The following is a 13,973-nucleotide window of genomic DNA, read 5'->3' as shown; positions in this document are numbered from 1 at the left end:
GACACATGAAAGAAAGTACTTGTTTACTCACAGGTCATCTTTTCATCTTGTTCTCAACCAATGTGATGCGGTGTTGTCTTTTTTTCTTTTCAAGAACTGGTTCAAGATCTTGTCAGCTAGATCTCATAATTTTAAGAATGAGAGACAGAAAATCACTTCGGCACCGTGGTGGCCAATTATCAGTGACTAAAACCATGTAATAAATTTTTCTCCAACGAAGTTGGTGAAGGAATTATTATTTTACTATCATTATACTTTTTTGAATTTTATTTGGGAAGCAATGAATGGTGACAAAATACTGTGGAGTTTCAGGCAAACAATTAAGCTTAGGTGGGTGGTAGAATGTCATCAAGGAAGCTTAGGTAGAGTAGAATGCTATATTCTATGACAAAACTGATAGTTTTGTATGTATATGCACTTGAGACTCGAGTTATGAGCAAGAAGCCTAGAAAGCTATGTTTCAAGAAAAATTTAAAACGTTATTGTAACTGTACTGGGGGGGGATTAACCTCTTATTCAATCAAGTAGGAAAACTTTTGTGCATAGTGTACTTTAAGGATCCTCTTACGAAAAGCAATATTTAGTTCATTGAATGCTGATAGTCCCTTAGGTTATACAGGCTGCATCTGTAACTGAAATTGCTATCACTCACAACTGAACTGCAGCTGTGAAATAAAGTGAAAAGATTATTAAATGTGCTGTGTGCTCCTGATAAGTAAAAGTGGACATTCAGCACATAAATAAGTTTTGCCCTTTTTCCACTCTTCAATACTATCCAAACTGCATTCCAGATCCTATGAAGTCATGGACTGTCAGCGCCTTTTCATGATGTTACTACTATAATAAACACTGAGGCAGCAACACAAACCATTCAACTCTGCTGGAGGTTGAAGCCAGCATGTAGATATAAGGTAGGTGCCTTTTTTACTATATTGCGCATTTTTGCATAGTTTACTTTAAAAATATTGTCCTCTGGGATATATAATAAAACTTTGCAAAACCGCATAACATAGTAAAACAAAAGGCACCTAACTTACCCTGATAGGCTGTCTATGATAGCTTAAAATCCTGAGTCAGGTTTTTTACATAGACTTTTCTGGGCATCTGCTGGTTTGAGTTCCGTATCTCACAATATAAATCAAACCTCTCTTGCCATCTCTGTCTGAAAATGTTTGTGCTGATAAAAGGATCTTTCATTGTATCCTTCCCCATTACATCCCTCCCTCTTCCCTGTCTTCCCTGTCTTTCCACATTGATCATACAAGTCATATTTTGACTTTCTCTTAAGATTATCCTCTCGACTTACTTCTGACTTTGCTTTTTATCTTTCTACATTAAAGCTTATTCCATGACCATTTCTGTCTTCTCTATTTGCTCTGCCTTGTACGGTATTGTCCTCTTGCCTATGGCACCACTCCCTATAATCTTTGGAGACCTTATATGATTACTTATGTGATTCAAGTTTCTATAAATTAAGTCCATATTGTAATGTCATGTTGATAGAACATACTTGTCTTACCCGATGGATTTCAGCTCTGAGATGGGAGTCATATTAGTTTAGTGGGATACTGGATTTATGTAATATTTTCAAGCTCTGGAGTTCTGTTTTTCTTGTGACATTGATGACAATGAAATGTACATTGAAGGTGAAGTGTACTTCAAAATTTATACAGTATCCAAAGACACCTGAGGAGATTGCTGAATTACACTAGAAAAATAAGTAACCATTGCTCCTACTTGACCAATTCCACCTGACTAGGGAGTGGTTCAAATCTAGAGCCTGGATTTGATGAGTCTGTCAGGAGTAGTGGCAATTCATTTTTTGTTTTCCCTTAGGGAAGGGGTGCTCTTATGCCTCAAGAAGATAGTATGCTGAAAGATACTTTTTCTGTGCTTAGCTGTCATTGTGTCAAGACAACTTAATTCAATTACGTACTTTTCAGTTTTCTTTCAGTACACAATAGGTTGCAGCAATCGCTGTGGTGGCAGCAGCTTGACAGTGAGCTTTAGTAGCCCGTGTTTGCATTCTTATTTCCTTCATTTAATGCTGATCACGTACAACTTTTGTCAGTAGTTCTGAATTTGAGACACTAGCTATTCCTTTGTGTGTAGGGAGAGTTAGGAAGATTTTTGGAAAAAGGCAGCCTCTTGGGTGGTTACAAAGAGGTCTACAAGCAGGCAGTGTTGTGGGGTTTTGCTATTTTACGGTGGTGTAAAATAGCAAAAAAAATTGACAGCTGCACAGTTGGGATAATAACAATTCTTTTAAAGAACTTCATGGTTCGGGTGCAACCTGAAATGCTGAGAGCTGTAACGTCATAGAAGGTCACAGACTGGCTGTGCGTATTACACTGAGATTGTCCATGACTATCTCGGGGTGTGGTGCTGAGTAGAATCGGAGTAGAATCCACATGCCTTTGTGCTAATGTAATCTGCATGCAAATAGATCAGATCTGGGAAAGACTACGTTGGTCGAAGTTTAAAAGTTGATTATCTACTTGAATTTATATTGGTATCCCTGTGTTGTTGTGTAAGTAGACTTGACTAAAACTCCTTTGATATGCTATTTAATGTAAGATTTCTGCCATCTTTACAACCGCAAGGTAATGTCATGAAGACAGCTTTACCAAGCTGATAAGGATAGAAGGCTTTTATCATAAGACTGCTTCAACAAAAATAATAAAAAATCTTAATACTTGAAGAGAAGTCAAGTCTTTGTATGAAATGCATTTGAGTCATTGTTCCTGTAGCAGGTACATTGCCACTGTGCAAACTGATGTCAGCTGGAATTATTATATGCAGTGACTCCTTTCCAATGACAGGTTTTCTTATATCATGTTCAAAGTTCTGAGCTGAGTCAACTGGATATGGCTTGTTAATATGAAATGCTTCATCATAAATTAGGTCTTTGTGTTCTATTTCTAAATTTGCAACTTAATTAAGTAATCTTGGCCAGAGTCCTTTAAGTCCCTTTAGGACCCTTATTTAAGGACATGTCAAGGTGCTAGAGCATCTAGTAGGTGCTCTTTCATGCCTGTGTACCTTGAGTAGAAAAGCTCTAGAGGGTATGCTTAAACTGCTCGAAGGGTGGCTTTGGAATCCCATGCTTTGGCTGTAATTACATGTTAATATGGCAAAAGCATACAAAAAGAGTTGTCTGTGATAAATGACTTTTTGAGTAATCAAGGTACGATGGTCTTATAAATGACTTAAACAGCTGAGCTAGAGTAGATGGCTATCTTTGTGCTCCTTATCTATTGCAGTTGAACAATCTAGTATTTGTTTACAGTGTCCAGGGACTGCTGCTCAGCTGATGGGTGGTAAAACACTGAAATAGTGATATGATTCCAGCAACACCTGTGAACTGCTTTGGCTTGTGGTCTTTTCAGGCTGGGTAGGGGATTTTCTTTTTACAACCACCTTACATTATGAAAGTTAAGAAGTTCATCTGTGCTGAATTTGATTGTGTTAGATAATGGGAATGCTATCCTTCACTGGTTCTCTCTAGTAAGCTGTTTAAGAGAACACACTTTGCTGTAGAGTTCTGTGCAGCATGGCTAAAATGGTGGTAGCAAAAGAATTAAAACACCTTGCTAATTTCACTTGCATTATTCTGTTTTTCTATTCAGGAACTTAATTGTCTTACAGCAAGCTGTCTTTTTATATTACATTGGAAAAAGTGGATGCTCTCTGACTTTGAACCCCTAATTATGTGTTCTGTGGAACCCTTTTTGCAGGTAAAATACCTAAGTCACTTGTTTTCTTGTACTTGCAGGCCTGTCTCCTGATCTCCAGTCAATGGAGCAGATCCGGAGAATTATGAGACCTACAGATGTTCCTGACACAGGTGAATGACCTGGAATTTACTGTAAATAGGTCTTAATGATGAAACAGGGTTAATTTCTGGGCAGGCAACGTAGTGACTTAACACAACCTTTGTTCACAGTACAGTATTCCTTGACATCTGTGTAGAGTGAGAGCCTTGTTCCTGATGATGGCTAATTTAGCTGATGTTGCAGGCTATTGCCCACATTGTTACTGCTTGTCATAAGACTAGGATACATAAACTTGTAAAGTATAGCTCCTACATCACTGCAATTGGGATTTCAATTGCTTGTATCAATGTGCTAATCCTGAAGCTTTTTTCTACTAATACATTGATATTTTATATATAGATGTTGGATGCAAATTGCCAGTGCTTTCAGTGTTCTTTTGAATGTTTTAACCAATCACCTTCCTTGGTGTCCTCTTTATTTCAAACTTTATTACTAGTGGACTGAAAAGACTGTCAAGCAGTACAATGGGATATTTTTTAAAGTGTTGATTTCCAGCAGTGGTCTAGAATTTACTTTCAGAGGAGATAGCACATCTAAACCTTCTTTTGAAACACAAATTACAATTACAGTTAAACCTTGGAATAGTAGAATTCTGCTTCCTGTAATGTTCCTCAGTGCTGATCCATTAGAGTAATTCAGGGACTAATAATAAAATATCTACTGTCCCTTAAACAACAGCATTTCTGTGCATGCTGGTATATACGTGCTTGACACCGAGAAGCATTAATAGACTGGTAAATAAGTGTTTCTGTAGTATAAATTGCTACGTTGTTCTTCATTTTATACCCCTTATAATTCACTCAATGCATAACTAAATAAATATCAGTACAAAATGAGTCAATCTTTGCATTTATCAGAGCTCTTGGAAGAGGGAGTTCTATTCAACAGGCTAATACTACTGCCTGAGTCATCCCCACTTCGGGAGTGCCCTTGCAGAATGTAGTTTTGGTTTCCATGGACACTCCATGTATTTTAGGTATTCTTAGTACCGCCTAAAAATAAGTAGAGAGATTTTTTTAAAAAGGCTTTTGATATATAGAGTGGTCTGCAGTCTTAATTTTGCTTTTAGAAGCAATAGCCAGATGTTTGCCCGCAGAGGTAGAATGATATCATAGAATTGCCTAGGTTGGAGGGGACCTTTCAGATCATCTAGTCCAACCATCAGTCTGCTCAAATCTGACTCTCTACTCCAACTTAAACTAATTGCCTCTGGTAACTGTTAAAGTATTTACATTTTGTGAGTCCAAAGTATAAATGATGTATTTTGGTCAGCATTGCCAACCATTTGCCTATTAGGAAACCAACTGTTTTTTGTATCATCTTGAATGTCTCATAGCAGCTGTGCTGTGGGATGCTCCTGGTCAGCCTCGGCTATTGTAATGGTAGATGTTGCTTGGTAAAATACAAGCCTACTTGGGCAACATAGTTTAGTTTGGACAAACTTGTTACAGAATCACAGAATGATGTGGGGTTGGAAGGGACCTCTGGAGATCATCTAGTCCAACCCCCCTGCCAAAGCAGATCCACCTAGAGCAGGTTGCATAGGGACATGTCCAGGCGCATTTTGAATGTCTCCAGAGATGGAGACTCCACCACCTCTCTGGGCAGCCTGTTCCAGTGCTCTGCCACCCTCAAAAAAGTTCCCCCTCATGTTTAGATGTGACTTCTTATGTTCAAGTTTGTGCCTGTTCCCTTGAACTGGGGAGCCCAGAACTGGACACAGTACTCCAGATGGGGCCTCCCCAGGGCAGAGTAGAGGAGGAGGATAATCTCCTTCAGCCTGCTTGCCACATTCTTCTTGATGCACCCCAGGATGCCATTGTCCTCCTTGGCCACAAGGGCACATGAAGGCCAATGGCATCCTGGGGTGCATCAAGAAGAGTTGCAGGGTTCTGTTACACCACTGCTAAAGGTTATAGGACAGATTTGTCTGTCACTGTGTATAACTCTAAATATAATTTGATTTTTGGGGACAAACTAGGAGAGGAAGCACTTCCTGAACAGCTGAGACAAGCAGCTTCTGTCATTTGTTGGAAATTCATTATAAGAAACCATTGCGACTGCAGTGCAACTATTGTATTTTGAAAAACATGTTTTTCAATATAGAACTAAATATTGTTTTGTTATATTCTGTATGTATTCACTTTATTCCTAGGTAGATATCTTATCTAAAATGCAGTTGTATTCACTTTGTTCCTTGTCTTCTGAAAGCAAATAAAATCTTAGCCTCTGCTAGAGAGGGACTGTGGCTGGCACCAAAGGCCATTGATAGCTGCATGTAAATGCAAAGTTACCTAGTTGCACAGTAGTTTTCGGGCATTAGATTTGCTTGATTGCAACTGAAAGAATCTGTTAATTAAGAAATAGTGTCTTCAATATTGTGTTTAGCAAATAACCAGATGTAATTGTAAATCAAACTTCTGAGTGCCAGATAAAGGAGCCTGCTGACATTTCTTTCAGATTGTGAAAAATACTCTTTAAGTATTTAAATACTTAAGTGTTAGTCATCACAGGTAAAGAAAGTACAATGTCCTGGAAAAACTATGAAATATATTTTGAATGCTTTTTGTTTGTGTTGTAGTTGAATTGGCCTGGTTCTTTCTCACGTAAAAACGCTTTGAAAGTTCTATTGTTTAAAGGCATTGAAGTTGATCTAGAGAATTTTTTTGTACCCAGTTTTAACTCCAGAGCTGGCTGACCTTTTGTTGGCAGCAGAAAGAAGATCTTGACTAGAGCTAAAACAGCAGAGAGGTTTATTGTTCTAGTTTAGATTCCAGGCTGGTTGGCACTGTTGGCTTTTTGAAAAGTCGTCAGCAGTCCAAGCAAACTGAAAGTGCTACCTCAAACAATATATCAGAATTTTGCCTTGTTAAATTTTGATTTGTAAGGTTCTTTGCATATGGTAAGAACGGTAAGAATCAAAGCTGTCCCATGTTCACAGGTTGTGGTACAGTTTATTTCCTATATTTATGACTGGCCTTGCATAGGATTTTAAAATTTACTGCAGCTTTCAAACAGCTTTCTCGGTGAGCTGTGAAATAGGTAGTTGCCTTTTAAAATGCACTCGTTGCAGCATTTTTAAACTCCTCAAATCCTCACTGTAAACATGCTGAATGGTACAATTAAATATTATTTCAGAGAACTGTTTGGCTCTGAATTGCTTCATTTCAAGGTACTATCAGTGGTGAGGGGGGAAAACCTCCAGTCATAGGCAGACTGTATCTTTTGTCTGAGTCACAGTTTAAGTATTGCTGTTTGTTGCTAAGGCTTATTTTCTTTAGGAGAGCTGCTCGGGTAATTGCAATAAAAATATTTTACTTTATAGAATGATACCTCTTGAGACTAACATCTTCACTTGTATTGTTTTTCAAAGGCTTGCTGTGTGACCTGCTGTGGTCTGACCCAGACAAAGACGTGCAAGGTTGGGGTGAAAATGATCGCGGGGTCTCTTTCACTTTTGGTGCTGACGTGGTCAGTAAATTTCTGAATCGTCATGATCTGGATTTGATCTGTCGAGCTCACCAGGTATGAATTATGCTGCTGTTGCTTCTTAAAACATCTTCTAGATTTTCTGCCTCTTTGCTGCTCCTCAGTATGATATATTTGAAACTTTGCATTGTGTTACTTCTAGGAAAGAAATACCTTCCTAATAAGGTATTATAAGGTTGTGTCCTTCTATTGACTCATATTTAACTGAGTGTCTAATATTAGTGAAGTAAAATACTAACACAAGACTTCCCCCATTGATCTTTCTTTTGTATTGTCTGTTTACTGTTAGATTCTTTTGTATGAACATTAGAGATGAAGTATCCAGATTTAAAGTGGCAAAGTGACCTGAAGTTGAGATTTACACTGAAGTTTCAGAGTTTTTTCCATTTCAGTAGTAGTCAGTTCCCTTGTAGTTGTGGCTTAAACTATCTTTGCTTCACTTCGTGGAAGTATGAAATGTATTTTGAATGTTTCTACAAACTAGTTTGTACATAAAATCTTGCACCATTGCCTCATTTTTGGTTCAGCTATCTAGAGTATTTCAGCATAGATTGTTTGACTTACTGAAATATGCAGAAAATAAGGTTATTTTTGGCATCTTCAATCTTTAAATACATTTTTTTGCAGTTTTTCTTAAGTGACTTTAAGCAAGTGTCCTAGTTAGGTGAACATTAGGTTTCAATTTCCTGTATAACATTTCAGTTTCATTATTTAGTCAATTCTAAAAGCTCTCCTGCTATGAAACAAAAATAGACTTTTTGTTTTATGTCACTGTTAGGCTTGGGTACGCTATCAGAATACTTAAATATTTCTTTTGATTTTACTGCTAAAACATTAGGCAGGATTAGTGTGTGGAATGGAATTTAAGACTTCTTAACTGCTGATCAAGATTAATAATAATTTCCTGTATTCATGTCATCACCTCAGTTACTTATAAAAGTATGACATCTTTTGAAAGACCATGGTGATTGGGTCAAAGTGAGCAGCTGGTGGACTGATTTCACTACATTATAATGTGAGGCTTTTATTTTGGAGAAGAGGGAACATCCTTAGCTGATGCATCATGCCACTTGCTCTTAGAGAAAATATGGTAGAACCATTTTGTTTTTAGAGCATCAAAATTACAGAAAAGCCTACACTTGAGGTTTTTACAATTGATATTAGTGTGACTTAAACTTGAATGGTTATGGCTGCAATGAAGATGGTATCCAAACCTTGTGTGCTCCAAACTAATAGGTCTGACTTTCAAATTCTGTGTATAAACCATAAAATGTTGGGAATCTTTAAACTGGCAGTGCATAATTAGACCTTGATTATGAAAATATTGAGCAGTTAATCTTATGCATATTTACCATTGGAAGTGTCAGACGGGTTAAGCTACCTGATTTGGCATTCAGTGGCCAGATAAGACAAAATGATTGAACTTGTCCTGTCTGAGAGCCAAGACGTAAAATACCTTTTTGATGAGTTCTTGTCTTTTATGTAAGTCCTCTTTGCCTCAAGAGTGGCTTTTTTCTTCAAGATTTATCTTTGTTTGCTGAGCTGTATTGATTTCTCTGGTGTTGACAGGTGGTTGAAGATGGATACGAATTCTTTGCTAAACGGCAGTTGGTCACCCTATTCTCAGCTCCAAATTATTGTGGAGAATTTGACAATGCAGGGGGCATGATGAGTGTGGATGAAACTCTGATGTGTTCATTTCAGGTATGATACATTTGTACATTAAGTATTACTTTAGGTGTTGGACTGTATGGACTGAGTCTGCTTGTTGACATGCTTATAGTTAGTCTAGGATAATATACTTTGGGGGAATATACTCTGAGATCTGCTATTTTCCAAATTCCTGCATATTTGTTACTCCCTCTCTTCAAAGTTTAATTGGCTGATTCTTTTTAGTCATACCTGGTGATCAGAGTAACTAATTATACAGACTGGTGGACTGTTGGGACCCTTTTAGTGTGATTACTCTGATCAGATTTTAATCCCTGCTCCTTCCTGGACATGTTTTCAGCCCCTTCTGTTTCCCCTTCCTGTACCAATGTAGTACTAGAAGGATTTAGAAGTAGCATTACTGTTGTAGGATTAATAAATTTGTAGGATGGTGATGTGATTTCCTCCTCACCCTCACCTCTCCTTTTCCTGCTGAATAAGATTTCATGTTGACTTAACAGTATTTGAAATGTTCTTAGTTGTCACTGACTAAAAAACTGCTGTATTTTCTCTAAGATATTGAAACCATCTGAAAAGAAAGCCAAGTACCAGTATGGTGGACTGAATTCTGGGCGTCCAGTCACTCCACCTCGCACAGCTAATCCACCGAAGAAGAGGTGAAGAAAGGAATAATGTAGAAACACCATCAGATCTGTCAAGGACAAAACTCCATAATACAGTAAATAATAAGTGTGCACTGTAAAACCATCCAGCCATTTGACTCCCTTTATGATGTCACACGTTTAACTTAAAGAGACGGGTAAAGGATCTTTATTAATTTTTTTCTAGTAGAAAGATGTGCGACACTGTATTGTAACAAGTATAGCTCCAAGTTCTAATATCCAGCATAGAGTAAAAAAAAATTAGGAAAAAACTATTGCAACTACATATTCACATTTACCACGGTTTTTAAAGTTGACCAACATCCCAGTTAAAACTTGATGTAATAGTTAAACCAGATGAGAGCATGATGTTCCATTTGTGTAATGTGGTCTGTTGTTGCTTGATTGCTTTTACTTTGGTTATTTTGTAGCTAGAATGATGCAAATATGGTATCTAGTCTTATTTCCCGGCTCTCTTTGAAATTGAAATAAGGAAGGGGCTTTTTAGAACGGCCATTGGTCTTATCCTCCCCCCGAGCCCCCTGTTATTCATAATAATTCTGCCCAAACGTGTGCCCCATTATAATGCAAAGTTTATAGTACGGTAGTTATTAAAAGGCAAACTAAGTCCAAAATGCCCAGACTGGACAGCTTGACAGCCAACATAACATGAGACAGGAAAACCTGTCTTGACATTTTAACTTAAACTGCCACACAATGAATTTGTGCACTACACTATTTTAAATTATTGATGTCACACTGTGCTATGGCACTTCATTTAACTTAGATAGGACAAAAATGGTATTGCCTATTAGTTGGTAACTTGATTGTGTGGTACCTTGGCTTTAGTTTTATTAGCATGAAACACCTTTGGCATGCTTAGCTTCCAGGTAACTCCCTACCTGCATCAAAATTCATCTTACATAGTTCCACAGAACATGAAGATCCTTATTTGCTAAGCCTTTGAAAGCTGACATTCTTTTTCATAAGAGGGTGTGTTTAAATGGATGTTCATCAATGGACCATAAGCTAGCTAACGAGTGGTGAGCTGAAAATGCTGTAGGAATGTCCACCATGATTATAAGGCTTATGTCACTAAAGATTATATCCTTTGGATTTTCATGATCAAATTTCATATACTATTGTATAGACTTCTGCTTTGTAGTGTACTATAGTAGCAATAATTTCTGTACATGATCAAGAGTTATGCAGTATTTCTTTTCAGTTCTCTCCTTTCTTAAAAGAGTTAACATTGGCAAATGGCAAGATACAGAGATACAAAATTTATAATAGGATAAATGAAAGGCACAGATTTACAATGCTTTAGGATGCAGTACTTATTGGCTATAACTACAAAAGCGTTTATTGTCAAATTTGTAAGATTCTTTGGGGGAAGGCTTCAGATTTATACCATTCTAAATGTGCATCGGTAGATGTAAAACTCTTGACTTCAGTATTGTCTTTGAAAATGTTAAATTGAGGATTCTGGTAACTTAGGTTTTATGAACTGGCACATTATATAATGCAAGAGATATATTGATTTCTGACACAGTGAGCAAGTTCTTTAAAATGGATTTAAGTCTCTTTTCTAATTCCATTTTGTTTTAAATGCATATTTTAAATGTAGGTTTTTTCATTTAGTAAAAGTTGTCTAATTCATTTGAATGAAGTCTGACTTGTTATTTTAACATACCTTACTGTTACTTAAGAAGTGTGGAGTTTGTTGGTTTTTTTTAAAAAAAGAAAAACAACAAACAAACTTATAGCATATATCTGTTACTGATTTATATTGGATTGGTCTGTGGTTTTGAACAATGGTTTTATTTACCCCACCTTGAAGTAAGCACCAGAGTTTCAATACACAGAATAAAATGTAGAAGTAGATTTCTTCTGATATTGCTCAAAGACGCTCTTTCTTGAAAGTCAGTGATGAGAACTGTGTGAGAGCAACTTCAGTTTGTCACAAGATCATTGATGAAATCTGTTCTATAAGCCTGACAGAGCAACTTCCTGCTCTAAGCCATTGCTTGCTTGAGGTTTTGTTTTACAAGTTTTGAAAATGCTGGGTTTTACCAAGTGCCAGCCTCTATTATAAGAAGCATCGTGTTACCGAACATCTGGATTAACACTTACCCATTTTTTCCTTAGTTTCTGGAACAGTGTCTTCTGTATCATGAAATGTCCAGGTGTAAAGCTGTATGTTGTGTGTGAGTACCCAAGATGCTCGCTTGTATTACAGATTCTATGTCAAAAGGAAAATAAAGTCTTCAGGCCTTCTTATGTGTCCTAAAGAAATAGGAAATTTCTAGTTTATTTTGTGGCACTAGAAAGCCAGATCCGGTGGTGGTAGTCTGAAGAATTGCTGTTTTTTTAATATAGCATCAATCACTTGCCAAGGACTTGAGTGCTGTTGTGACTCCTGGGGAGTTGGGAGTCTGCTAACATCCCTTGTCATCTTTTATTACAGAAAAAAAATACATTATTTAATAACCTTACCCCTACAGATACAATTTGTATTCCTTACTAAAAGCAAGTCAGGAGCATCAGGTATATAATGGAACTCTCTGTACCACTTCAGCTTATGCTTACAATATTAATATAGATCTTTTGTATTGTTACTATTGTTCATTCTGGAAGAGGTAGAAAAGGGAACCTGAATCTAATTTTACTCCCATAAAATTAACTCCTCTTTCCTTGGAAATCTCTAGTGGTCTAATTGCAAATAAGTTTTTTCCAAGTAAACATCTTGTCCATAAAAGCCAGAAATGCTGCTAAATAGTGTAGTGTTAATGTGCTGGGAAGTAACAGGATCATTTTCAAACAAGCTGTTTAGAGGCTTATAAAACATTACACCATTTGAGGGATATTTTTGTGTGTTCTCCCCCCACCCCCTTTATCTGACAGTTACATCCATTCCTGATTTCATAGTAGAGTACTACATGGCATGTAACGGGCATTTTGTGATTCCCAAACACTAGAAAAATACCTCCTTTAATTTAAAATACTGCTGCAAGGAGTGCTGCTTTATTCTCTTGTGTTGATTGATAAGAGATTCTTGTTTTACTTCACTATTTCTTAAATACTTCATAGTGTTCCGTGTTTTCTATGCATGGAATATTCATAATTGCCTGCTGCTTTAATGAAAGGGGGGTGGAAATAGTGTTCCCTATAGTTGTGGTTATTGTGCTGCTTTTACTACCGTAAAACCTGGTTAGAAGGAAACCCTCTAAGACTTGTTTGACGTTTAAGAAGGTGGGCATTATTTATTACAGCACTGGATGCATGGGGGATTGCTCCTCCTAATGTGCACAACCCAAAGATGCTTGATACTTTGTTTATATTAATGCAATTTTTATATATTTATCACTTCTCCAGGAATGAGTATACGTATTCATGCTTTTTCTCAGAACTCATTATCCTAAGGGCCCTCTCTTTTGTGCAACCTCAGTTTATTTCTAGGACCCTCTGATGGTTGTTCTTTCTTGTCCCCGAGGGTGAAGCCTTGAGTGTTTGTACCAAACAAGGGTGTGCTTGGTCTAGATGCCAACTTGCAGGTTGCAACATTTTGCCGGAATGGGTTTTTGTCTTATTTAAGTAGTCTGTTGCTCCTGTCCTTGTAGTTATCTTGTTCCTGTCCTTGCCCAGCTGTCTTTATTGAACCATGTTTTAATGTTGCTGATTCTGCATCACTCTAATACCTTGAACAGTATTTCTGTTCAGGTAGTTGTTTGTACTGATATGATCCATTTCCAAAAATCGCTGTAGAAATAGGCTCACTGAAAACACTGTGACGGTTCCTGTACTAGTGCCTTTATTCCGTTTGCTCCATATGGACACATAGAAGTACTTGTGGCCACTGAAGACTGAGTTGAGTCTTTTTGCAAGTGCACTGCTGCTGCACAGTGGGCTTCACAGTCCTCTTAGGAAGACAGTTTGCATTTGCACTGCACACTCTGAGGGAGGAGCAAACAGGGTACATATGACACAGCTTGTAGTACCCCGGTGGTACTACCCCTGGGTAACTCCCATGGAAATGCTTCAGATCTGTGGAAGGAAGTCGCTGCTGTCGTTAATAGCCTACATCCCTGTTTTCAGGTTGTTTGAATACATCCTCTCTGCTGTGTTTCTGCCAAAGGATAATAGGAGTTGATAAGCAGCAAGGTACCTCTTATGTGAAGAAGTGTTCCTTTCTGGCTTATCTTTTGATAGGTCCAAGAAGATATTGCCATCATACCATGGAAACTGTCAGATGAAATTACTGGAGCTGTATTAGATTGTATACATTGGGGAGGGCAAACACTTTCTTTTTCTCTGTAGTAATGAAAATATAAAAAAA

General features: G+C 37.4%; 1 protein-coding gene across 1 annotated transcript in view; it reads left to right on the top strand.

Moving 5' to 3' along the window:
• Positions 1 to 11,928, top strand: part of PPP1CB (protein phosphatase 1, catalytic subunit, beta isozyme) — a 29,495-nt gene extending 17,567 nt beyond the window's left edge. Inside the window, exons 5-8 of the mRNA XM_014950932.1 lie at positions 3,776 to 3,847; positions 7,210 to 7,361; positions 8,895 to 9,029; positions 9,552 to 11,928. Of these exons, the coding sequence (XP_014806418.1) occupies positions 3,776 to 3,847; positions 7,210 to 7,361; positions 8,895 to 9,029; positions 9,552 to 9,656 (464 nt within the window). The 3' untranslated portion in view covers positions 9,657 to 11,928. The remainder of the gene's footprint in view (positions 1 to 3,775; positions 3,848 to 7,209; positions 7,362 to 8,894; positions 9,030 to 9,551) is intronic.
• Positions 11,929 to 13,973: the final 2,045 nt, after the last annotated feature.

Source organism: Calidris pugnax, unplaced genomic scaffold, assembly GCF_001431845.1.
Source record: "Calidris pugnax isolate Ruff unplaced genomic scaffold, ASM143184v1 scaffold24, whole genome shotgun sequence".
NCBI classification, from domain to species: Eukaryota; Metazoa; Chordata; class Aves; order Charadriiformes; family Scolopacidae; genus Calidris; species Calidris pugnax.
The sequence above is the reverse complement of the archived record's forward strand: the minus strand, read 5'-3'. Positions and strand labels throughout refer to the sequence as shown.